The sequence below is a fragment of the Erigeron canadensis genome, chromosome 9 (assembly GCF_010389155.1).
Source record: "Erigeron canadensis isolate Cc75 chromosome 9, C_canadensis_v1, whole genome shotgun sequence".
Taxonomy (NCBI): domain Eukaryota; kingdom Viridiplantae; phylum Streptophyta; class Magnoliopsida; order Asterales; family Asteraceae; genus Erigeron; species Erigeron canadensis.
This window is the reverse complement of record NC_057769.1, coordinates 10,005,109-10,032,021: the sequence shown is the minus strand read 5'-3', so window position 1 is coordinate 10,032,021 and position 26,913 is coordinate 10,005,109. Positions and strand designations below refer to the sequence as shown.

General features: G+C 34.3%; 3 protein-coding genes across 4 annotated transcripts; all 3 read right to left on the bottom strand.

The window, feature by feature from the left end:
* Positions 1-320: 320 nt before the first annotated feature.
* LOC122583173 lies at positions 321-1,273 on the bottom strand. Its single transcript, XM_043755601.1, has 3 exons — positions 1,000-1,273; positions 674-940; positions 321-541 (listed from the first exon to the last, which is right to left on the bottom strand). Exons 1-3 carry the CDS (start codon positions 1,271-1,273, stop codon positions 321-323), a joined length of 762 nt encoding a protein of 253 aa, XP_043611536.1.
* A 1,793-nt stretch (positions 1,274-3,066) lies between these two features.
* LOC122582861 (phospholipid-transporting ATPase 1-like) lies at positions 3,067-13,671 on the bottom strand. 2 transcript variants are annotated; one of them, XM_043755294.1, is made up of 9 exons: positions 13,601-13,671; positions 11,715-13,448; positions 7,839-8,184; positions 6,760-7,420; positions 5,792-5,915; positions 5,064-5,283; positions 4,048-4,506; positions 3,516-3,794; positions 3,067-3,431 (listed from the first exon to the last, which is right to left on the bottom strand). In XM_043755294.1, exons 2-8 carry the CDS (start codon positions 13,036-13,038, stop codon positions 3,602-3,604), a joined length of 3,327 nt encoding a protein of 1,108 aa, XP_043611229.1. In that variant the 5' UTR covers positions 13,039-13,448; positions 13,601-13,671; the 3' UTR covers positions 3,067-3,431; positions 3,516-3,601. The 2 variants fall into 2 exon arrangements, with proteins under 2 accessions (XP_043611229.1, XP_043611230.1); XM_043755295.1 differs by having other exon boundaries at positions 4,143-4,506.
* A 3,014-nt stretch (positions 13,672-16,685) lies between these two features.
* Positions 16,686-17,698, bottom strand: LOC122582883 (golgin subfamily A member 6-like protein 1). Its single transcript, XM_043755315.1, has 3 exons — positions 17,159-17,698; positions 16,983-17,048; positions 16,686-16,902 (listed from the first exon to the last, which is right to left on the bottom strand). The coding sequence occupies exons 1-3, from the start codon at positions 17,615-17,617 to the stop codon at positions 16,825-16,827; spliced, it is 603 nt and encodes a 200-aa protein (XP_043611250.1). The 5' UTR covers positions 17,618-17,698; the 3' UTR covers positions 16,686-16,824.
* Between the last annotated feature and the right edge of the window lie 9,215 nt (positions 17,699-26,913).

Here is a 26,913-nt window from a genome sequence, read left to right as displayed (position 1 = left end):
AAACAAGATTACTAAACATCGATATCTAGATCTCCCACGTGCTCAGTAATTTCACGACGTAACATGTAATCCGTCTATTCGTTACGTAAGCTAGAGAGAAAATTAAGGTCGGTAGCACGAAGATCGTTAGGAGGATCCCAGATGTACACCGGTGATATCGCGTTGTCATCGTCCTTGAGTATCATGTTATGTAAAATAACATACACATACATCGCGTTAGTGATCTTTTCTTTGTCCCTCATCCGTGCCGGTCAATCAATGATAGCCCACTTGTTCTTCAGAAGCCCGAATGCTCGCTCAACGTCTTTTGTCGCGGACTCTTAGAGTTTCTTCATTATCTTCTCCTTACGAGCGACCGGGTATGCATACGCCTTCACAAAACAAGACCAAGGTGGGTAAATACCATCCCCTAGATAGTATCCTCTGTTGTAACGGTGACCATTTACTGTAAACCCGTACTCAGGAGACTTCTCATTCACTTCGGGAATAAAGAATGGCGATTGCTTCAAAACATTGATGTCGTTGTTTGACCCTGCAACACCTAAATACGCATGTCAAAACCATAAATCATAGGTAGCAACGACCTTAAGTATGATAGTCGGGCGTTCATGATCACCCCGGTGGTATTGCCCATGCAAACTATGTGGACAATTTCTCCAAGTCCAGTGGGTACAGTCGATGCTACCGATCATGCTAGGAAAATGATGTCTAGCTTCATGCGCCTCATATAAACGCGCAACATCGTGCCTAGTCGGAGAACGCAAATACTCTTCACCATAAAGATGCTTTATGGCGATGCAAAAGTTGTCTAGACACTCACGTGCAGTTCTAGTAGAGAACAACAACCCCTCATTATAGTTGTCGGCGAGGTTGCAGTACGCTACGTAGCGCGCACGTGCACTTTGAATTGCCGAGAACCCTCTAATACCCGCCGCATTCGCTAAAGACCGAAACCATGAAAATGATGTAGTGATATCTTCCACGATTTTCAAAAACAACCTCTTCGACATACGATATCTCGTACGGAAGACATCGTCCTCAAAATCGGCTCATCCACAAAGTACATGGACATCAATCTTTCATGAGCTGAGTGCTGATCTCTCCAAATAAATCTTCGTGAGTGTGCAGAAGAAGAAGATGCAGTGTCTTCTTCTAAGGCTGCAAGAGCAGCAGAAGCTAAAAACTCGAAGCTGCCAGAAGACGACGACGACGACGAGAAATCGGAACTTCCGAATTCAGGGATTATATATACGAGTAGTTCGTCGTCAGACATTTTACCTTATGAAATTTGATAATATGTGATAGTATGTTTGGTGTTTGATTGTATGTGAGTATGGTTGTTTGATAAATATGTGATAATATGTGTATGTATATATAGAAGTTGGAAAAAGAAAAAAAAAATAGTCACCACCGCTCCTAACGTTCGAAATTCACAAAAAAAAAAGAAAGTCACTTCATACGTTCTCAACGTTCAGTAGCATCGGCCAAAACTAGCCGATGTTGCTTGCCGATTAAACTTGCCAAAAGAAGCCAATGCATGTGCTATAGGGTTGCCAATAAGCCGATACTTTTTGCCGACTACACCCTTGCCATGCAACAAAATTGTGGAAACTGAAAAAATATTTTTTGTTAGTAGTTTATGCATCAGATGTGGTAAAAAGCATATTGCTTTTATAGGTAATATGGTTTTAAATAAAAAAAAATGGGGAAATTGAATACCTACGACGGTGTACAGAGTACAGTGTACTAAATATGGGAATCGACCAAGTTCTGGTAATGATTTACAAAAAACTTGGAAGCAATAAAATTAAGAACATCGATATTGAAGGCTGAACGTTAATTTACTAGAACAGATGAAGTTATTAAAGACAAGTTATCGAGTTTTATACGTTAACTTTCTAGTCTTTATTTTAACGATCACTTTTCTTTTCTTTCTTTCTTTTTAAGACATTTACCCCGACACTCACAAAACAATTACCTTTACTGTATTATGTCTGTAATTATTTATGGTAAGAAATTTAAACGAATTTACAAAAACATGTTTCCTTTCATATGATTCGAAGATTGGATATTCGAGTATTTTTAAACTATTAGAACGAAGAACGTCATATTATTCAAATATTGTAAGAAGCCTAGGACTAATATTGTTTTTATGAATACAAATCTTATATCGCATGTTAAACAAAATTTCTAGTATTTGCAATTTACAACTTTTATATCGTACCAGAAACTAAATTAGACTGCATATCAAGCTTTTAGACATGATCAATAGGCCATTCTTTTGCAGCATATTATACTTCACAGTTCACAGGTGATAAATAATTAAATATATATATAACTGCATTCTAGAAATTCGAAATGATAGAATTAACAAAGAGAATATTGAGCTCTTTGAAATACAATAAAATGAGAAAAGAACTTGACCTTCCCAACCCTTGCGCAACCTTTTTCACAATGTGCTATCAACGCTCAATTGATAAGGGAACGCTCTATCAAAGCAGCTTTAGTGAGTGATGGGTTTCCTGCCCAGGCCCCCGTCGACCAATAGCAGGACATCTGGGGCGGACGGCATTCTCCACAAAGACATCTTCTGAGTGTACGTACTTACGAATCATAAGTCACTCAAGTTATGGAACGTCGTATCAGAGTGTTCTAAGGGCGACCGTAGCCTATAGCTATACCCTTAGACATCAGAATTCGTGAAGGTAGGTTTGGGGAAGGCTTAAGCTGTCAAGGGTTCTAGATTATTGTAATGGTCTACATGAATCATATGGCAAACTGAGCAGGTTGGACGAGTTAGGTAATGGGTCAAAAAGAGGACAAGTAAATTATTTAAATAGTTTGGGTCGACAACCTCAAGTATGATTGTTCCAGACCACAAATGCTTGGTTCTTGAATATTTAGAAGGTGGGTGTACTTGATTACTTGCACAGTTGCCCAACGGACGGTCAACCCATTTGACCCATTTTGTTCACTTACAAAAGCTTTTTTGTTTTACCAATAAAGCTTGGGCGTCTGTTTAAAAGTAAGTGGGTTGAAATCGACTCTTTACTTATCCTTCATTCATTTTTGGTAGTCAGATGTAACTATTGGATCCCAAGCATTCAATACATGCTTCACTTTAATGATAATCTTATGTCCCCCACAAAGGGTGTGTCCTTGGTAATTACACGCTTCAACTTACTTACTATGCACCTTTGATCTGTTACAAGAGTAAGCCTAAAAAACATATTACTTACATAGCTGTTACCTACCTCATTGTATCTGGTCTCCACTGTTTTCTATTTCCCCGAATGCCACACTGATGTCCCACAATGTACCTCTTTCCGAACACCCAACCGAAGATGTACCACAATTTTAAGTTCTTAAAATGTCTCCGGTGATTTCCGTGGCCCAGCACCAGCTATTAGCCAAAATAAATTCAGGTTCATCTGCAGGGAAGAAATAATGAGTCAAATGCACAACAATAACACAAGAAAATAGATACAAAAAACAGAGAAGAGCACTTCACTTACTATTATCCTCAAGATATGTAAACCATGGGGGAATCACATACAGATGAACCATAAAATGGAATTAATTGAAGTGATCAGTATACATGCTAGCTGGATCTCCTTGGCCCATAAAAGAAACGTTTTTTTCTTAGTATCTCAGCCTCTCTTGCTATCTGGATATCTGATGCCCAAAACAATCTGTGCATAATTTTGATTATAAACCGAGGAAGTAGTGCTGCCACTATTATAAGCCATATTGAGAGCCAATATGAAGGTTGCTTTGCCAACTCGTAAATTGTCCTGACAATATTAAAATACCATTAATTACTTACTCGATGACCTCTTCCATAAAGGAAATGAGTCAAAACTGTTTGAAAGTTCCTCAGATGTATTTTGAATGCATAAAACCTCTTGAATACAGTTTAGGCATTCAATTTTTTTTCCACATTGTTTTTTGGGTCAACCAAACCTGAACCATACTTTATAATTGCCCATTAGGACCCTTTAACCCAACCGCCTAACCTGCTATCCTGCCAAGTTAGAGAAAACTAACCCGTAATTAGGAAAGATGGGTATGGAATCCAAGACCACTACACATGCATATGTGATTGCTACAGAACCCCAAATAGAGATATGAGTATATAGTACCCATCGCTGAACATCCATGGCCAAATGTATATTGACAAGGATCACTACAGCAACAGTCCACAAGCTACCCATACTCCAAATGTCGATTGTGCTTTCCTTAAAGACAAATCTAGGTACATAAAATAGTACGAGACTTTGCCATATGGTGTCAGCCATCATGATCCAAAAAAGAGCACTGTTGTAACTTTCTTGCCTATGGCCAGCTTCATATAGCTTCGGATACTGGAGAAGTGTCTTATGACTTAGGTCCTTGTCCAGAACTCCAACAACAATTGTAGGGGCTGAAGTATAAATAACTGAGTATAATACACTACTCCAATCTGTAAGAGCAGATGCGGTTGAAAAAGCCGCACATAAAATGTACCTGAAGCCAACATAATGATACTAGATTATTGTATCTGATACAAGAAAATGTATATAGTTTAAATCATTCAACCAATGTAACTAGACAACACCACAGGAAGCAAAACCTACAATTGTTGAGTATATTTAGCACAGGTGGCAATTTTACCCATTTATAATGTATGGTCTGATTCGGGTAATTTATATCTCTACCCGAAAAAAAGTAAAGAACAATTAGCTGAAAGGTAAAAGTCCCCAAAGTGTAGCCTATAGCAAAAAAATAGACCATTAATCAAGGACCCAAACTATCACAGAAATATTACAACTTTTTTGAAACATACATGACACACTAATCATTAATAGAAAATATAGACATACTATTCGTAGTATCCCAAGCCCAGGCATCCATACCAAAAAATTGCCCATGTAGCCTAAACCCAATTCCCCTCTTACCCGGCCTGTGTGACCCTTTCATTTTGCCACCTCTAGTCTTTACCCAAAGGGTGTAAATGCAACTTACATCTAGAGAAGGATGCATAATTATAAGAGTATATATACCAAAGCAGAAGTCGTGCATACCAGAAAAGCATAAATACAAAGACAGCATTGCGGTAGAAGTTGTAGAGAACCAAATAACCCATACGTTGATAATTCCAATGACCGTGCACCAAAAGTAGCCTTTTTAAGAACCTGAACTGCCCCATAGCAAAATCTGAAGCCATGACAGCTTGACGTCCTTCTTGCCCACATATGCCAACCCCAACATCCGCCATTTGGATCATTGAAACATCATTAGCACCTAATATGCATTTTTGTCATTAAGTAAATATATGCTAAATTCCAACAATCATAACGACTTCCGTATGAGCAGCTATCTCAAAATCATGCAAACTTTTTTGGGAAAATCAAAATGATGCAATCAAGACGTGGCATATAAAGAAGGGTTAATTGCATAAAAAGGTAAAAAAAAAAAAAAACTGGACGTAACTTCTTTTTAGGTAACCGATAAAAACCCTGAAACTTCAGAAATTTAGATGTAAGCTCATCCGTTAGTTAGAAATGTTGTCATGGAAGATGATATGACTGCACCTATGAAAACGTTTTTTGTTACAAGGTGAAAAACTAACTTAAGTTGAAAGTTAGATATTTGTCGGGATGAGTGAAGAAAAGTTGGTTACTTGATACAGAAATTGGACTAAAGTTAGTTACCTTGTAACTTTGCAAGGCAACTAACCTATTAAACAAAAAACCAGTTTACAACATATATTTCCATCAGAGTAAGATATTCATTATACTATCCAGCTTACCATCGCCTATTGCCAGTGTCATATCATGACTACGACTCTTTATCAAATCAACAACTCCCGCCTTTTGTAAGGGTGCAACACGACAGCACAAAACAACGCTACATGACGTTGCAAGATCGAACAGCTGTCCGAAGAAACACAAATGTCATAATCGGAGAATAAAACTTGAGCCATTATGTTATATTTTATTATATTATATTATTATACAAGTAAACATATGCTGCAGGTATACTTGACGCCTCAATTAATTTTTATTTTATTTAAAAAGCAGCTACAGAAATTCACAAGAAATGCACACAATATTTACTGGGCATCACAATTTCTAATTCTATTTTTATACAATGTATTGTATATCAATCACCAAATAAATGAAGCCAACAGTAAACATGTAGGGCCCAACCAAATACTTTCAGTTTACACTCTTTACTCTTTCTTATTTCCAGTTTCCTAATCCTTAGGTATATTATTCTTTCACCATCAACTTCTGTTATTTTGGTCTTTAACCTGGAACTATGTTTCACTTTCTTCTTATCCATTCTCCCTGCTGCAAAGTGCAGGCAAAAATAAAAAACTTGTTTTTACTCATTTAATTACAAACATGACAATCAAGTAAAATATAGAATAGCTTACAGGAACCAACTCAAATAAACCAAACAGACCAAACAGGTCGAAAGTCACCCAAAATGTATTCTCAATTCATAAAACCTCCTAAATTAATTTATTCAAAATGTTAGAACATTATCGAAATTTAAGAACTAACTATTTATTTATATATAAGATTGCATTGTTTGGACAACAGACTAACAGAGTGTCTTTTGTCAACCCAATTTGACACATCTGGACCCATACAGAACACCCATTTTGACCAATTACCCAATCTGCCCATTTTGCCACCTCTAAGAAATACCACAGATTTATAAAGAAAGAACGTAAAATTCAATAATAAAAGACAAGAAACTGTTACATACCTCAGATTCCAGATCTCTCTCCAAGATGTAAACTAAACTATTTCCATCGATTATCAGTGCTAATGGCCCCACCATTGTTAGTCTTTGAACTTTTGCCTCAGATAAAAGCATTTTGCATTCACTTTCTGAAGTTCCATTTATGATAATCTGATGCATATCAGGTGTCAATAGCTTGCAAGAAAGACCAATGGAAATGGCGGTCTCCTGCTTATCTCCAGTCAGAACCCAAACCTTAATACCTGCTTGACGTAGACACTCAATAGTTTCTGGTACACCAACTTGAAGTTTATCTTCAATTCCCGTTGCACCAAGCAGATGCAAATTAGATTCAACAAAGGAGGCGGTTTCCCTTAACTTCAAGGATCGGTCAGCCAATGACGTTGTTGCATCTTGATACATCAACTGCCACTTCTCAAGCTCTTCACATGTAAGATCTTTAGCAGCAAGCACAAGTGTGCGTAGACCTTCTGATGAATATTCGATCAAATGGCGTCGAGTTATGACACTGACATCATCGTTTTCAGGATCTTTTCTCAAAATGGTGAGCATTGACGTATCTGCTCCTTTTACTAATACCTTCACATCGTTGTTTGGGAATCTGATAACAACCGACATTCTTTTCCGCACACTATCGAACTCATGCAGCCCTAATACATCCAACCTAAATTCATAACAAAGCATAGTTTTGATTTGAGAATATGGATGGCAGTTTTGATTCATTTAGTCGGTTTGGGTTACATTTGATTCATCAGATAAAAGAACTAGAAAATGAATCGGGTCAAATAAGTCAAACTGGTTGACAGTCACCCTTACTTAATGTACCTTATTAATCATCTTATAATAAACTAAGATTATCGTTAAAATTATATACTTTCTTTAATCATATTTGACACAACAAGTGTTTATATAGTAATAATTATAAAAAATAACTTGAAAATTAGGAACACAAAGTGTTTCGAGTCAACAAACCTGTTTATAAATACTCCATTTGCCATTAACCCAACCACCCATTTAGGCACCTATATCTGAAATGGTTCTTTTTTGAACTGTAACTAAATAGTAATGACGGAGTTATCTACCTTAGTTTCTCACCATTGACGTCAAGTGCAATATGACCAGATGTCCTCTCAAAGAGAATATAGCCATAAGCACATGCGGCTGCTACAAGACTTTGTTCATCAGGAGATTCTCCTTGATACTCGATAGAGTCGAGATCTTGATTAATTTCAGTACCCAAGTAAGACACTTGATTAAGAATGGGAATCACAGTGTTACATGCTGCCAATGAAAGAAAGAATTCATGAGCATAAATCCTTTCAGTTCCATGTAGGTCTTTATGAAGCAGTTCCATGAGCTGGGGATCCACGGTAACATCAGACTTTAGCTTCTTTCCTTTTGTGGACGATGAGGCCGGGTTCATTGTTTCTGCGGAAATATAATGTTGCAAATTACTTGGGTATGAAAGAATATCAAGCGAGTTTAAAAATTTGGGGAAGTTTTGCAAATCATCAGTCCTCTTTGTATTATATGGGCATCGAATATTTATAAATTTCTCAAATATTCCATTAAAAGCTAAGTAGTCAAGGACATAAATTTCGGTGTTTCGGTCACGGACTGGTATACGAAATATCGTTTTTTTCGGTGGTATTTCGGTGGTATTCCGGTAATTCTAATATTATATATGTATTTATATATATATATACATAAATAAGAGTAAAAGATAAAACCTGGAAGTGCTGAAATAGAATTCACCGAAATTTCAGAAATTTTGGTCAAATTTCGGTAATTTCAGTGGTATTTCGGTCAAAACCACCGAAAATTTCGGAAACGATATATAAACCGAAATTCAATACCGAAATTATGTCCCACCACCGAAAACCGAAAGTTCACCGAAATTGATAACATAGATTAAAAGTATCATTTTTATTCACTAGTGATATGATTCCTCGGGAATTCCACGTACCACAAGAATAAGTGTTTCTATAAAAAGCAAATAAATTGCCATACTCGTCATTTGAATATTTCTAAGATTTCTTTTTTCATGTCAAAGAAGATCACAGTTAGCCTAAGAACCATATACATATCATGCAATAATATATTAAGTTAAACTCCCAATCACATCATCGTAAGAATTCCTGAAAATTTGGTCATGGGCTACCTGTATATACCGCATATGCATATAGATACTATCATTTGGGGTTGTCAGCATGAAAATGTGTTTTGAATTCAGACATCTCAAGTTAATTGGTACATCCCAACTGATCATATTGCAATCACAGAAAGAAAAAATTACTTTTTTACATATACGAATGCATATATATATATCCCTACATTATATAAATCTCACTTCAGAATTTGTTAGTAATTGCCTATGTGGCATGCTTAAAAATGCAAGAAAGCCCAAAAATCATTACAATATTGCTCCTTGGAAGGTCTACGGATTAGTTCTTTTTATAAGAAGTTCAAATTTTTGAAAACGGATTAGTTATGCTTTCAAGAAGTTCAAATTTTCGAAAATTTGAATATGTAACCGTTCGTGTATTGCTTGTGGCGGTTACTTCCTTGCATGTCTATGTCTATATAAGGCCACTTCCATTCAGTTTTAAGGCATTTCAAAACGTAAACACATAACAGATCAATTTTAGCATGGCTTCACTAAACCATATTTCAATTAGAAATTTGCGTCCAAATAATAAGCCATGTACGATAACGGTTAGAATATGCGGCTATGGAAGCAACCTCTATATGGAGATGTTAATAACATAGGTAGTATTGAGATGATCCTGATGGACGAACATGTAAGTATTCATTGTTTGTGAATTTTTCTTTTTTTGATTAGATTACTTTTTAACATAACTTTCTTTCGAATTTATAACTAGCTTTTTAACATTCTAATGTATAAACATTTTCATTTTGACAGTTTGATAAAGTGGTTGTTGTTGCAACAATCGGTTTTATTCCAACCGACCAGTTATGGTATTCAATGGAATGTGTAAACTGTTCTCAAGAAGTTAAGTTGACTGGTCTCTACATGGATGCATTCGACATTATTGATGCTTTAAGGGACAACAAAATGTGGATTTGTTGTTCATGTAACAAGGAAGGAGTTCTCATCAATCCTAGGTATATATTTATATTTCATATTAAAACTCTATAATCATTAAGTTGTGTGGTAAAATTGAATATCTGTTTTTTTTTTTTTTGTAGGTTTAATGTGCAAGTTAGGATTGTAGATGCAACTGGTGCTATTGGAGTTAAAATGAATGATCAACAAATTTCAAATCTTATACAAAGAACAGTCTGTCAAATTTGTGATGAAAATTATGAGGTATATTTGGTTTATTTTAGTGCTAAATAAGACTTTTTTATGCATTTTAGGTCATTAGTTTTGTTTTAAAATGGTCATTAGTTGTAATAGGAGTACATTTACTTCGCTACATGCATGCTTGAACCGGTGTTAAAGAAATTATTTAAGGTTATAGCGCATCCACGTGGGTCTATATATCAAAGTGGGGGAAAATTCATAATACTTATAACATCCAGGTAACCAACATAATCCTTCTTATATGCGTCTACTATGGGCAATCAATTTTATAATTTCTCTCCGGCGTGCAATGTACGCATTTTAAGCCCTCGTGTATCATTAATAAATCCCAAGGTATATCTAGCATTCTTCTTCTTTAAATTAATCAACTCATAAGAATATTTTTATTATGTCCAACTCAATTATATTTATTCATTGATACAATCTTAAAATAAAGTTTAAACAAAAATTATTTAGGTTGTCCGTGCATCGCACGGGGTCTAAGCACTAGTGTGTATATATATATATATATATGAACTTTTATGGCTTTTCACATGTGAATGAACTTAAAATACACGTGCACAAACTCTGGAAGTTCTCACAGTGCTTCCAAAAAAGGGGTTCTATAACGAGCCTCACACTAAAGGCCAAGGGTATTCATTACGAAACCGGTTTTTAGTCATTACCAGGAGAACTCTTAAATTACGGGTTAGATCACATGTAATTGAGTTCATTCACATGTAAAACATGATAATAGATCATATGAGAACAAAAAAATAAATTTGTCACAAACATATAACTTGCATATAATTTCATATGTTCACATGTGAATGGTACATGTGAACAAATTCATATACATGTAAATAGAAAGCTAACTTTATGGTTTAAAATCTTTTTGTTACCACAAGAATTTTAATGAATTTTCACATGTGAATGAACTTAAAATATACGTGATCTAACACAAACTCTAAAAGTTCTTGCAAAAAAGAGGTTATGAAATGAACCTCACGCTATATATATACTTTCTTCATCCCAAAATAAGCGCCTACTTTGAAAATGCACATAGTTTCAGAAATGTTTAATCATTACATTCTCCACCAATAATATCTCATGTACACCCATTGGTTAGAAATGAAAGTGAAGATTTATCTTGCGACATCCCAATAGAAACATGGACATTTATATTGAAACAAAGGGAGTATATTATAGATATACTTATATATATATATATATATATATATATATTCTGACATGTATACGAGTTCGTATGTCTGTGTCGACTTCAACGCATATGGGTTTTTATCTCTTTGTCAACTATAATATATTGTCTACATGAACTTCAATGTGTACAGATGTTGGCATCAACTTCAATGTATGTGTATAGATAACCTGTTTGTCTGTGTATGCAAGTTTGTACTTTATGTGCATGTATACTGTATCTGCGTGTATATGTTTATGCATGTCTCAACTAGATATATTTGTGTGGGTCAATACACATGAGTGTCATGGGTAGATATTAGTATACATGCGTAAATATAAGCATATACAAATAGACATACATAGAAATATTTTTTCCCTCTATATTAAATCATGCTCGTGAAGTAGAGAAGCATTAAACAACTGCAATAGTAAAGCATGTAAAGAACCAAACCTGATATCTCTCTATCTTGTGAGGCACCACCCACCATAGAAGAATTACAGTACTGCTTTCCAAACACAGAAGCTCTTCGAAATTCCATTTTATTCTCAGTAAGTGTACCAGTCTTATCAGAAAACACATACCGTATTTGCCCTAAATCTTCATTTATATTCAAAGATCTACACTGAAACCTTGTGTTGGTGCTGATGTCATGCATGTGTTTATCTTCAATCATGAAATATGATTGTCCTATTCTAACTAACTCCATGGTAATATACAGAGATATCGGTATCATAATCTGAAACACGATAATCGAACTCAAAAACGCAAAAAACGTCTCCATAGGAATCCCATAATACTTATATGGTTTCCCTGGAAACTTTCCATTTACTAAATAACTCTTTCTGTAATAAGGCAATGTATCAATTTGCTCTTGGTGACGCATCAACCACAAACACATCCCAATGGCCACAACCAAACATAATACAAAAAGAAAAACAGATAACCAAATGGTCTCTTTGTTCATTGCTTGTTCTAACCTGCTTCTTTTTGATGGAGAAATTGCACTATTTAACATCGCTTTTGTCTCTTGACCACCATAAACCACCACACCCACCACCCATTCCGTGTTTTTTACCTGACACCCACGTAAAATAATATTTGACTGGCTAAGTGAGATTTTCTGTGAGTTTAGTTCCATATTAGCGGTGAATTCATATATATTTCTGTTCGGTGGTTCACATCTGATAACCCCTGATATCAAATCTCCTTCAAATTCCATTAAAGATGTTTCCTGTCGAGCATACCGTGTCTTTAAGTTTGACTCACCATCTAAATTCATGGTTTGTATATAAGCAACCCCACTAGGATCACTCGTCCTTAGAAGCACAATATCACAAGGAATCGCCTCGTCGGCACAAACTTTGACCACCTCACCTACCCTGATATCTCTCCATCTTTTCAACCGGAATTTACCAACTTGAAGCACTAAAGACTCTTTATTATTCTCATTCCTGTCAGATCGGTGTCTTCTCCAATCCTCATAACCATCTTTAATGGCGGTCACAGTGAGAACAAAAAGCAGGGGGAAAAGAGACACAGTTCTACCAAATACTGCTAGAGGTGGAAGCTGATTAAGGGCGGCAATAACTAAAAAATACAAGTATGCCACCCGATGAAATTGAATGAAAAGATTTTTGGGTAAGAAATTAATGATGGTATATTTGCTAGTGGTGATCTCGTTTCCAGTAAAGTCATACTCTTCATTGGTTCTTTGAGGGTTATTAATATATATCAGCCTAGAATTATCATGTACTGGATTATTATCAAACTGCATACTTTTATAACCAATCTTATACAGCTAAACCTCGAGGAAATGACACCTCACGAGAAGATGCCACTTGTAGATACAAATGCACATTGATCACCATTTCGGAAAAAACCACAAACGACACATAACATCCGACATCTTCTCAAAATTTTGGGCCAAGAGGAGGTTATATAGCAAGACTGACTACTGCCCGAAGCATAATTTTTTTGGCATTCAGTCACAAAGTGCACGATAGACCTTCAATGTCATTCGAAAAGAACGACTATTTGGGCAGCCAACACAGTTATGTTCAATGCACTGGAAATATATACACTAATCTAAATTCTTTATCCTGTGAGTGTAAAAAACACACCTTTTTAACAGTTCAGGATTGAAGATGAGAAACCCTGATGCCACAATAACGATATCTTCTTCAGCTGTGAAAATAAAAAATAAAAAAAAAACTCATTCAGACATTTACACAAACACATTGTGAGCCAAATTGAAAAACACAAATACAACAAACCCCCATCAATTTTAACATATGCAAACACAAAAAGATTAAAACTTTATGGATTATGAAACATACCCACATCAAAATAATCCTTACCCAGAAAGAAATAGATCTAGAGTGTTAAGGTGAAAAAGGGATAATAAAAGAAAAAGAAGTGATGGGTGAAAGAGTAAATGAAATGCTAAATGTAATGTTGGAGAGAAAGATATAGATGTAGATATAATAAATGTATGTATGTATGAGTGGATGTGCACAAATGTGGGTACTTTTTCCTGACTCTTTTTTGCTTTAAAGTGATGATTGATAATGATGATGATAATGAAGAGTCTTTCTGCCTGCAAATGTAAGTGATTTTTGGCTTTTAATTTTCACGTTTTTAATATAATTGATTGATTGTGTTGGACTGTCTATATAAACAGTTACCTATCTTTGTCATCTTTAATTCAATTTTACCTTTTTACTTTCAGTTTTCTCTATCTCTCTATTTTCCCCCCTTCTTTCACTTTATAATTCTGATAAAACAAAACCTTTTCTATTTTATCTATTACATGTATCTATTATATTCCATATTGGATCAATAGTAAATATTCTTGTTTCTGGAGACAGAGGTCATGGGTTCGATCTTCATCACATGCAAAGTTTGGAGGGCCTTTTTACCATTTAGGTAGAAACTGGAAGCAGTCTCTCTACTTAGGTAGAGGTAAGGTTTGCCTACATCTTAACCTCCCCCATACACCGTCGAGGTATTGGGGCTCAAAACCCACGGCACAAGATTTGCATCAAATTAAATTTTTAGATCGAGTAAATTCGCACTCCTTGATGTCTTTTTAAAAGCCGCTTCTTGAATTTAGGATAATAAGGTTTGCATATATCTCATCTTCTCCATACATAATATCTTATGAAAGACGAGATCGTGTATAATTATAATTATTACTCTATATATCGGTGCTTTCTATTTTTGAAAAAAAAAAAAAAAGCCTATCTAATATGAGTCGTTTGAGCATTTATAAAAAGAGTTGGTAACCATTTACGAGTAATATTTTTATATGCTTTTCATTCAAATTGTTTTGTCATATATTATTTGGTGTGTGATTGATATCATTTTGACAAATGAGCAAAGAATACATAAGTTAATGTCAGTTTGCTCATTACGTTGTTGGTTTAGAGATATCTTTGGTATGAGTTGAAAAAACGATATTGAACGAGCTCTGGGGTGTTTCAAGGTTGTTAGAGAATCACTAAAATTCCGTCACCCCTATATAGGCTCAATAAAAGACGACTGATCGATCATGTACATTTGTGTGATTTGACACAACATAATCACCAATGACAACGATCATGCTATTTGGTGACCCCTCTTATCTCCATGTTCGAGTGAAAAGGTTAAAACACAAATGCGGATCAACAAGGAATTGCGTGATGCTAGGGGGCACCATTGTTTTCACAACGCTCTAATCAAAGACATTTGGAACCTTGTGAACTACCACAAATGTACGTTAGATAAATCTCATTTTTAATATAAAAATTTAAAAAAAAAAAGGTATAACTAATGAAGAAAGTGGAGATTTGCTAATAGCAAAGACATGTCAGTTGGTATGTCAAAATGGAACAAGAGGTTATTAATGGAAGAAGCTAATATAAGAATATGCAAGGAACGAGTTCATGGGTATGACTATCGTAATTTATTTATTTTTTTATAATGGTATTTCTTTTTGTTTATTTCATGACATAGTTAATTGGACAAGCGAGAAGGATGTATATTATCAAGAACGTGGATTATCAGTTCAAGAACCAACTACATTTATTTGACTGGTTCAAGCACAACGATAGCTTTACCAGTTCAAGCACCAAAACCAACGATAGTTCGACTGGTGGCGAATGTGAACGAGCAAATATATGTGAACAATAGTAGCATTGGCAAGAATGACGAGTATCAATGTGTGACAATAATCAGAGTTGCACAATAATGTCATTCGTTTCATGGGTCTTGCAAAACGAAGTGGTTGGGACGAAATCCAAGTTGTCCTATTTGTTAGAGCTTACAATAACTGAAATTTGATTGTACATTTGTACTAACTACAATGTCTTGTTTAATTTAATATGTATATGTATCTACTTAGTTTTTATACGTTCTAGTTGATATCAACTGGGTTTGCGCACTTTGTTTACTTCCCCTGAATCCATCTATTCCCGACCCGTGAATGTATATGTTTTATTTTAATGTTTAATAAAACAAACTATTTTAAAAAGAACTCCACCTAGCTCCGTCACTGAAAAAAGAGATGATATTCATATTTTCATGCTATATTTTTTTAAAATATTTATCATAATCTACAAAATCTACATTTAATGAATAGTTGTGGTAAATTTAATTATGTGAAACTTTACTTTAATAATTCTCACTTTATTATCGAGGGAAAAACCTCAGGATTATTCCAGTTCTTATAGGAGGGTTTGGGGACCCAGGTTCAAATCATGAGGGCAAAGTTTACTCCTTATAACAGTCGTGTTGTTTGACGGATTAATGGGAGCTTTCGTCACTCCGTGGAGTCCTGAAAATTCAAATGATATCATGCCCAAAAGGCAATAAGTTAGACGAATATGATCCGTTAGTCAACTAATGTTGGTCTTCCTTTTTCTATTTCTTCCACACCAAATGATTGTGGGTTAAATCTGGATTAATGGATCATAATCTATAGTTTTTTCACATCAGGTTTACTGTACTTAATAATATTATGAGGTGTTTGGTTCATTGGAATCCCATGAAATTGCTTGGAATTGGAATTTAAATTCCATTCATTCACTTGTTTGGTTAGGAAAAAGATGGAATTGTAATTTAAAAAATTCCAACAAATTCCTTAAATCATGGAATTCACAATTCCTTCAATAACTTGATGAAATGTTTAAACATTCCAAGGAATTCAATCATGATTACCAAAATACCCTCTCACAATTAGAACACAACAGAAATTTTAAAACTTTCAGATTACAATTCCATAACATTTCAATTCCATTGACAGATTCCAATCCTTCAAAAACATTCTATCACATAATGTATACATTGTCAAACTAATACTCGTATATAATACTTAAATTAAAAGTAAATATAATTATAAATGAAAAACAAAATCATTGTGAAGAACTGCAGATATCTATGCAATGATCACACAACACAAATACTACTCTTTTCTTCAAAGTCATGAATACAACAAGCTATTATACCCACTATATAATTTTCTTCTTTGTTGACCCAAACAACACACCAAAAATTCAAAAAACCCAAAACATCACTAATCATTTCATTTCTTTAAATCAACTACCCCACAAGGATTCTTCTTTGCCTTTTCTTCTTCTTTAATTTCTTCTGCCTTTTCCCCCTAAAACAAATCAATTTTTCTTCATTCAGTAATTAATCAATACAGACAGCAAAAATACTAACAGCTAATTATTTAATTACCTCTGATTTATCTGGTTTAATCTTTTCTTGTTCCTTTTCTCGCAACGATCTAATAGGAAGTATCCTCTACAAACAAACAGTTAATTAAAAAACAACTTGAATTCAATTTATTTATTAAATTAATCAACTTAATTAAACTTATTATTTACAACATTAATTAAGTGAATTAGACTTACATTACATAATGATCTGAGCTCATTTAATCGATAAAGACGATCGACTTCAATCTCAAACACCTTCTGAATCTCCCCTCTCTGTTCGATTTCCTTCATTTTCAAATCCATCATTAATTCCCTTTCCTTCAACATATTTTCCGTCTTTTCTTTATCCAATCTTAACCTCTCCATTTTCTCGCGAATCGCAATCAGCTCATCCGCCAACGACACTTCAAACTGCTCGATTCGGACAACCGGATCTTCAACAACAGAACCCACATTTTGTTTTTCGGTTTGTTTCTGACCCGGGTTTTCTTTATTGGAATCGTCGTTGGTGATCTCGATTATTTGGCTTGCTTTTCGATATGTGGGTTCGATTTGTGGGATGTTGGTTTGAGATTTGATTGGCTGGAGAGGACGGCGGCCGGTTTTTGGCCGGACGAGGTTGGTTTGGGTGACTGGTGATTGAAGTGTTAACATGTTTTTTTTTTTTTTTAAGGTTTCAATGAATGGAAAGGAATATGTTTCTGTGTGTGTGTGTGTATGAGTGTGAGAAATGTGTGTCTTAAGTTATAAAAAAAAAAAGGAATGAAAAAAGACAAAGCTAAAAGGAAGGATGTATTTTGAATTTGAAAGTATCGAAGCGGGGATAACGGCTATCTCCGTTCATACCAATTTTAACATAACACGCTTAAAATTTAATTTGTCAGCCCACATATACCAAATATAATATAATTTATGGAATGATAGTGAAATTTATAAAACTTACTTGTGAGTTGTTATGGTATATGATAACCATAATACTTGAATTTGAGCCTTATCGTTAAGATAATATTAAAAATTTTAACTTAGATCTCTAAACATAAGCGATGTTTTTTAATAAAAGAATCAGAATATTGAAATTAAAAATATATAATATTCTTAAGTTAAACAGTTATTTTGATTTCAGAGATTAGATTCCATACCATGAATAAATTTATTAGTTAGTGCCGTAGTGTGCCACTTACATCTTTACTCCCTATATAAACAAACTACCCCTCACCAAATTAAACACTCTACCTTTAAATTTATTATTTTACCCTTTTAATTTACATTACCACCAAACATTTTAATCCTAAAATATCGAAAATACCCTTAAAAAAATCTTACCCCCAATTTGTCTCCTTTCCCTTCCCTTCCCCTGAAGCTGCTTACATATTATACCAAAAAACACGCCCATAAACTTTTGTTACGCACATACATCCTTTCAGAACCGCCTCCCTCTAAAACACACATAGCCGCTGCCCCCAAAACCGCCGTCGTCTCCACCGTCTAAAACACATAGCCATAGATACGGTGATCCGGTAATCGCACGGATATCGCTAACTAACCAGCGTTTGTTCTTATGCTCCGCCGCATCGCGCAGGTACAAGGCTAGTTAATTAAGGAGGTGATCTCTACACAACACAAACTTACTATACACAACAATATATACATCAGACAGTTGTAATGTACAATTATTTAATGCATATATTGTTGTGTATAGTAAATGTATGTTGTGTAGGGATCATTTCGATATTAAGTGGGTGCTTGGTTGAAGGTATTATGAGGTGAGTAATAGGAATGATTGTTATTAATGATGCTTGGTTTGTTGTATATTGAGTAACTAGTCCTAATACTCGTACGTTGTACGGATTAATAATATTCTATTTATAATATTTATATCTTTAATTTCATGTATTCTTCATTTGTATTTATCATACAAATTAGGTGATAAGTTAGCATATTAGCATTTTTTTTTTGTTATGTTTTTATATGTGTGATTTAATTTTACATTGAGTTAATAAGTGATGAAATAATTTGAACTTTGGGAAAAAAAAAACTTATGGCACAAAAAGTTTTCATATATATGGTATTGATTATAGTTCCAAAGTTATATAAATATGACTTTTTTGCAATAGATATCTATTGGAAATTAAATAGATATAAACAATATATGTTTTAGTTAAAAAAGTGTATATATTTGATTTTTGGAGAGGATTTGGCAAAAAAAACTTTTAATCGGCAAATTCATCTATTTGGTAGTAGAATTAATCAAATATAATATATAGTAAGTGGCATCCGTATAATTATATAATATATTTAATAATTATAAGGTAAGTAAAAAATAATTAGGAGTTTTAATTTGATTTAGTTAAGTATACTAAAAAGGACATTTGTCATTCAAGTAATACATCATGTGTCGATCAAACAATATCTCAATCCTTGTTTAGTATATTGGTAGATCATTATTCATTATTGGGTAATACACCATTACCTATTAATTTGAGGGTAATGAAACTAGGTAATCAATAACCCACTCATTAACCATATTTATGTTACTTCCGAAACTTTTGGCAACCTCTCGTTCAGTTACATATAGAAGATAATATCTTTTACTTATACTAGAACGTTACCCGCGCAATGCGGCGGCGGTCGTGACAATGCCGTTGTAGTGGGGGGCCGAGTGTTGGTGGTGGAGACGGCGTCGAGTGGTGTGGATAATTGATGTAAATGGTTAATGAATATATATTAAATAATAAAGGATTGGTAGTGTAAATTAATCATTAATGTTATGGGGTAGTGTATGTTAAAATATTTTAAGGGGTGTTAAGTGAAAAATATTACATCTTTTCAACATTTCCATAAATAAAAAGGGCTATTTCTTTTATAATATAATATAGATGAATATTAATATAATACGACAGCATTTAAATTTCCCATGACTAAAATTGCATATTTAAGATATTTTTAGAAAGGAGATGATTTGTGCACCACCTGTTTTTGACAGTACACCACCAAATGTGTTTTAGAGTGTTGTACAGTACAATACTTTATAACATGTTTGGTGGTGTACGGTCAAAATCTGGTGGTGTACAGATCGCTTCCCTTTTTAGAATATAGTGTGTATATAATATAGATTAGTTATAATCATAATTAATTAAATATATTAACTGTGATGTAATATACCTAAGGGGACTAGGAGTGGTGAACACAATTTTATCAACCCTCTCAAAATTAACCAATACAATTCATCCATCTCATTTCCACTTTTTAACCCTTCCAACCAACCCTCTAAACCTAATTCATTGGCATTCATTAAAATCTTCAACCCTCCCCAAAAAATTTTAATTTGATATGGCATAAAAAATTTAAAAACATGGCCGAAATTAATTGATAAAAGGAATACCGGTTGGAACTTCTTGTGTTTCGGGGATAGTTTCTTCATCGTCGTCACTCGGCAACTTGTCACGATAGCCATGTAAAAAAGGTTCGAATTCCTCCGTTTTAACGGATTCATAATCCCGGATATTCAACGGCTGTGAACTATACCCATACGTCGGTTGGGAAGTAGCCGGTTGAGGGTAGTAAGGTTGAGGTGTAGATTGACAATGATGGACAGAGGGTTGAGACACACTTTGTGGAGGATTCGATGATTGAGGGTGGTACATTGTTTGTTGAGGCACAAACACATGCTGCCAGGTCAACCCGATACGACCACGACCTCGATTAGTCTCGACATAGCCTCGCCCTCTATTCAATCCGGCTGCAACTTTTTTTTGCTTTCTACGTTCCATGATGAAATTGTGGGTGATGATTGAGGGTTGTGAATGTGTGATGTTTGGAAATGAAGAAGAAGGAGGGTGATATAGCCTAGCAACGGCTAGTTTTGTTCAAATAAAAAAACCAGTTTTTTTTTTAAAAACGGCTAGTTTTTTAAATATTGGTCCCACACATTCAATATGCAACGTTCACTTTTGATTTTATGAATAGCGGGCTCCCATACTATCACTTAACCCGTTGAGCCATAAATTTGAGGGTGGCGGCGGTGTTACCGCCGGGTTGAGACCATGAAACCACCAACCCGCCATCCACTCCTAGTCCCCTAATATTCATAAATTTATAGATACTTCCTTTACCTTATCCATTACCATTACTTGACTTGAACCAAGCACCCCCTAAGATAAGACATCCTTTCAAATAAAGTTAAACCTGTTATATATTATCATTATTAGTAATAGTTTTTTTTTTCCAAGGATATACATACTCTTAAGTTATTCCGAATGATTGAGATGTAACTCAAAATTATAAAAAACCTCATACTTTTAGTATAAATTAATACCAGTATAATATATGTATCTATGGGGAAAAAATCTGAACATTCTTTATTGCATCCATTTAGTGTTTGTGATGATAGCTTTATGTTGAAAAACATATACTATAAAAGGGAAAATGATCCATACTGTAGACTTTATCTAAGCGTAGGTACTGTCACATTAAAAAAAGTCACAGATTAAACCTTTAAATTTGATAATCACACATAACCCCCCTGAATTTTACATAAACCCCCCCAACCGCTTTACTTAGGATAGGTACTGCATGAACATAACATTTCCCCTATTATAAAAGTATTGGTCAATATCTAATTTTGATATTGGTAATGATATGAATTTAAAACCTAATATGATGATAGTAAAACTTAATTCATATTAATTTACCTAATAAACTTTACCGAATATTTATTATAAATTACATAGACACAAATCTATTAATTGACATGCACAATCTTGGGCACAATATATGTTAATCGAACGGATTTGTCTTAATCCCTACTGCTAAGTGAACTTGAAACAAATTATCAGTTCACAATAAATTGTCTTACGAAAATTCAAACCAAATAATAGTGAATAATAACTAAATCAGTCGCATGAATCATAGTCTAAGAGGATTAATGTTTATACGACTAAAAGTAAAGTTCATCAAATAAAATAAATTAACAATTACTCATTGAGAAAAATAACAAAAATCTTAACGGATATAATTATTTGTAAATCATCAATGATTTATGGAGAAAACCTTTGTTGCATGAATGTTCTTACTCGGCTCCTAATTCCGTTTGTCTCCTAATGTCCGCAACCAAAGAATATGTATGCCGAAGATATTGGGTGTGTTTCATAGGCAGCTTTTGGGAGCTTCTAAGAGCTTCACGCTTGGAGCTTTTAGGAGAAAGCTCATGTTCAACAAAAAGCTTCGTTTGGTGAAAGAAGCTTCAAGCTTTTATTTAGGTTAAAAAGCCTCTATGTAAAACGCTATGATGACAAGCGTTAGAGACTAGCTAGAAACGTTTAAGTGAGGAAATTACATGAATAGCCATGTTAATTAAAACATGCGTCCTGATGGTTGTCAAATGAAATGAGATACAACATTACATAGTATTATAGTTTTTGTTTTATATGAACTTCATATATTTATATATAAAAATCAAGTGTAGCCAACTATTACCAACTTATAGGAAAATACACGTCATTTTGAGTATTTTTTTCTTCAAAAAATTTACATAAAAAGCAAGTATAGCCGTAAGGTTCTGTTTGTTAAGACTTAATGAAATAAATAAAAAATACTTAATACATTAAATCGATAAAAAAAAAAAAGTGTATGTTTATTGACTTATTAAACAAAATCAACTGTATTAAGTTAACATTATTTATTCATTCAGTAATTTTATCAATTCAATCACTTAATGATTAAAAACACAAATAGACTTTTACTTCTCTTTATGTATTAATTAACTAAAAAAACTTATATATGTATATATATACTAAGTATTTTTAGTTTATGTTTATTCTTGAGCTATCATTACTTTGCCAACATCTAAATATATCAAAAAAGCTTCAACTACCAGCTTACGGCTACAGCATATGCATCATTATGTGTCGAATAGAATATGTGATATCCGGTCAAAGATTGTAAAAATAAACCTTGCTTTCTTAATGCCCACGGAAAGATTTTTAGCCGAAAGTCCGAAACACATTAAATTGAGATGGGCTCATGGTCATTCTTCTTTGATTCTCGCTCCAAAATAACAGGAACACTAGTCACTAGTCAGGAAGTTAGGATGTTGGGCTGGTTAGTGCTCCACGGCCCAAATGAAAAATACCAACACAAAAGTCTAATCATTAAATGAAAAGTATTGACTTCTTGTTGCCTTTTTCCCACGTGGCCACGTGCAAAGCTTCACCATACAAATGTAAGGATGGGCATGAGACTGGTAACGTCCTGTACCGGTCTCGGTACCGACGGTACCGATCCCGAAATTCACGATATCTAGGTACCGGTCCCGGTCCCGGTCCCATTTGAATCGGTACCGGTACCGATACCGTAGCGGTACGGGACCGGGATATCGGTACCAAATCCCGACTAGTCCCGAAACAAAACGAAAAACTAAGTTACTAACATACAAACATGACATAATAACTAACTAGCTAATGCACATACATAATAATCAACCATCTGATCATATCGCGCCTAGGAAACAAACCGATGCTATACTAGAAGTTAATATTAATCATATAGAAACTAACTGATCACATATTTAAAGTTTAGTAGAGGTAGCATATGTTCATTATAAAGTTTGTTTTCAATATTAACATTTATTACCATAAAGTTTATTACCAAAATGCATAATAAGATTTCATTAGGCTAAAGAATTGGACTACTGGAGTAAACATTGGGCCAAAAAACTCAGGTTTAAATATGAACTAAGTGAAGTTGGGACTAAGTGGGATTCGCAGGATTTTCCCGATACCGGTACCGACTAGTATCGATCCCGTAAACTTTGAAAAGTGGGTACCGATCCCGATCCCGCTCGGGATTCGGTACCACTTCCCGGTACCAGGATCGGGACGGTACTGGGACGGGATCGGGATTTGGGATTTTTGGCTCATCCCTATACAAATGAGTAAATAAATCTTCCTTGAGTCGTGGTGTTAACTTCTGCGACTTGTTGAGCATGCCATGTATTTATCACCAACAATACTCAGAAAAATATCACTTCAGTTAATCACTTTAAGCTATGTATGTACGTTTTAACTAAAACCTAAAGTACACATAATCATGAGCAGAGACAGAACAAAGATGACCAAGATTAATAACTGTAAATATTTACGGGCCAAAACTTGTGCCAAACACATCAATCATTTTACTATGTCATAGTCATCGAACTCCTCTATTATGCTATGTTATAAAAAAATGATCTAAGGAGGTTTAATTATATAAAGCCCAGATGTCACATTTGTAAGTAATCTATACGTCACAACTGAAAAGTATTTGACAAAACAAACTTTGTATTATAAATAAATTTATGGCAAAATATGTAAATACTTATAACTTAAAGGGGCTAAATTAATGAACAGATTATACTATTTTACCAAGGACTAAATTGTATACTTTAATAATAACAAGGATCAATATCATAAAAAAAATGGTTTTATTTCATCTCTTTCACAGTGTAAAGGACAACCCCATGGTCTATGTTGTTAATGGTCGAATAACGGTTGTAACGGTCGGCCACCAGTATTTGATATATCGGTTATAGCGGTTATCATAATAAAGAACATTTGATGGATCGATTGATTGAAAGAAAAAGAAAAAGGAAAGAGTTTGAAGGAAAAGGAAAGGGCTATTGTGTACCTGATGGAAGCTGCTGATGGGAGCTGATGTAGGTCGATTGATTGATTGAAAATTAGGGTTGGGACATGTTTTTCTTTTTTATCTTGTATTAAAATAATTGATGGATTTGAGCTTTTATTTAGTTAGTAGTATGGACTATTAAAAAATAAGGTATTTATTAGTTTTGGAACCAAAAAAAAGGGGGAAGAAAAAAATCTGTTATAACCCCGTTACAACCGAAATATCAAAAGCTAAATATCGGTAAAATAATGGTAAATACCACCATTAATAACGGAACCGTTATTTTGACCGTTATTTTGGGGAAGAACCGATAACCATTATACCACCGTTATAACATCGTTATTAACAACATAGCCCATAGTAATTTTTATAAGAAAGTAAGAAACCATCATATAAACGTATTAAACTGTGTATCAATAAATCAATGATGAGTTGGTGTAGTGGTCTGGAGTTTCCCTGGTGATTAATAGGCAATGACGAAGCCAGATTTTTAGGTAAAGGTGTGCCAAATAATTTTTTAAACACAAATAACTGCTAAAAAGTTTAATATTGTACAAAAACCACCGCCAAACGCCATTTATTCTCCCCAAAAAGTAATTGTGTGGTATTATACTTTTTGGTATTATGAGATATTATTTAAAGTTTTGTACAACGAAATGCATGTTTTAAAATAGTATTCATTATAGTTAAATTAATGGGAATCAAACACACATGTACTCGTATCATATGGTGGGCCAAAACTAAATAACCCAAAAAACTATACGTAAAACATATGGCCGGTTGGATTTTGGAATGGGCCTTGGCCACCCTTGGTTTCAATATGGCTCCGCCTCTGTTGGCTATAGGTCTCAGGTTCGAATCCACATTCCACCAGCTTTGAGATATAGGTAGTCCTTCTATGAAGGCTTAGTTTGGGTATACCAAGATTCAAGTCTGAGGGGGCAGGGTTTACCCCTATTAATCGCCGTGCCTTCGGGCGGATCAGTAGGGGGTTTTCCCCATTGGGTATTTAAAATAGGCATTTCTACTTCGAGGGAGCTTTATAGCGCAGACCCGTTTAAAACAACATATGCTAGACCTCTCGCTGTCGAATCACAACACGTAGTTTCAAACGAAATTCATCTTTAAAAAAAACTGTGTATCAATAGCATTGTACCCGCGCGATGCGGCGGCCGTTTGGTGGTGACGACGACTGGTGGTGGTGACGGCGGTCGTGGTGGTGACGAACTGTTGGTGGTGGGTGTAAGTAATTGATTTAATGTAATTGATGTAAAGAGGTAACGGATATATTTAAAAAGATAAAGAATTGATGATGTAAATTAATTTATCAAGGTTAAAGTGGTAATTTTGCATCTAACACTTTTATGAGAGAAAAAGTAATAATTATTATAAGATAATATAGATGTGGGGGTGTTGGGGTGGGCCATCTTCCCCTACATAACTCCACCCCTGCACAATTCAGGTCATATTCTATCTAATTATTTTCTGATACATTTAACATATATGCGATAATCACTTATCACTAATAATTTACCAAGGAGAGTTAGATAATATGTCTGCAGATTGATGAATGCATGTAGGTTGAAAAGAATATTATATAACACGTATAATATCTTTACAAACTTTTACTCTAGCATGTTTAAGAAAAACCATAAAGCAAGACCAAACCGAAAGGTGGGCTTCCTTTTGTTTTTAGAAAAGAAAAACGATATTGCAAACCCAAGACATTTAAAAGCTGGCGTCTAATATGTCCATATGCATGACCCGCTATCATATAAATGTAGCCTCTTCTAAACGTTTTTAGTCACACGGGTATGTCAAGTGAAGTAGAGAACAAAACGTCTATATACAAATTACAAAACAGTCCAAAGGAGTGATAATATATATAAAGAATTGATATGCAGTATAGAACACGATATTATATTAGAACCATAGTAGCAGGTTATAACTTAGAAGTTAGAAAGCAGCAAAAAGAAATATTAAAGTTAATCAAACATATATAAGGTACCATAAACGTTTAGAAGCTTGATCCGTAACAGAAACATGAATCTTTAATGCAAGATACTAATTAAAGAAAAAGAAAAGCTCGCACAGCGAAATGTTGACTCCGTCAGCCTTCAACTTCAACAACCTTGAGCATTGGATCCTGAAGTAACACCCTTGAAATGAATGGGAATAAGTGAATGAATGCCAATTAGTACCAAAAAGTTTAAGAAAAAATTAACTTGGTGGTATGTAAATTCAGATAACAAAACATTGTCTTTAAGCAAACAAAGAAGCTGTTTGAT

What these genes read in the sequence shown, in the direction of transcription:
- LOC122583173 (XM_043755601.1), bottom strand. Translation starts at nt 1,273, where the DNA reads ATGTCTGACGACGAACTACTCGTATATATAATCCCTGAATTCGGAAGT. An exon ending in AGATATCGTATGTCGAAGAG is followed by an intron (nt 941 to 999) that starts GTTGTTTTTGAA and finishes TTCGGTCTTTAG; the next exon opens with CGAATGCGGCGGGTATTAGA. An exon ending in CATGATCGGTAGCATCGACT is followed by an intron (nt 542 to 673) that starts GTACCCACTGGA and finishes ATGCGTATTTAG; the next exon opens with GTGTTGCAGGGTCAAACAAC.
- LOC122582861 (XM_043755294.1), bottom strand. Translation starts at nt 13,038, where the DNA reads ATGCAGTTTGATAATAATCCAGTACATGATAATTCTAGGCTGATATAT. An exon ending in AGAGAGATCTGGAATCTGAG is followed by an intron (nt 5,916 to 6,759) that starts GTATGTAACAGT and finishes TTCTTCGGACAG; the next exon opens with CTGTTCGATCTTGCAACGTC. An exon ending in CCCATCTTTCCTAATTACGG is followed by an intron (nt 3,795 to 4,047) that starts GTTAGTTTTCTC and finishes TAATATTGTCAG; the next exon opens with GACAATTTACGAGTTGGCAA.
- LOC122582883 (XM_043755315.1), bottom strand. Translation starts at nt 17,617, where the DNA reads ATGTTAACACTTCAATCACCAGTCACCCAAACCAACCTCGTCCGGCCA. An exon ending in AGCTCAGATCATTATGTAAT is followed by an intron (nt 17,049 to 17,158) that starts GTAAGTCTAATT and finishes GTTTGTTTGTAG; the next exon opens with AGGATACTTCCTATTAGATC. An exon ending in TTAAACCAGATAAATCAGAG is followed by an intron (nt 16,903 to 16,982) that starts GTAATTAAATAA and finishes GATTTGTTTTAG; the next exon opens with GGGGAAAAGGCAGAAGAAAT.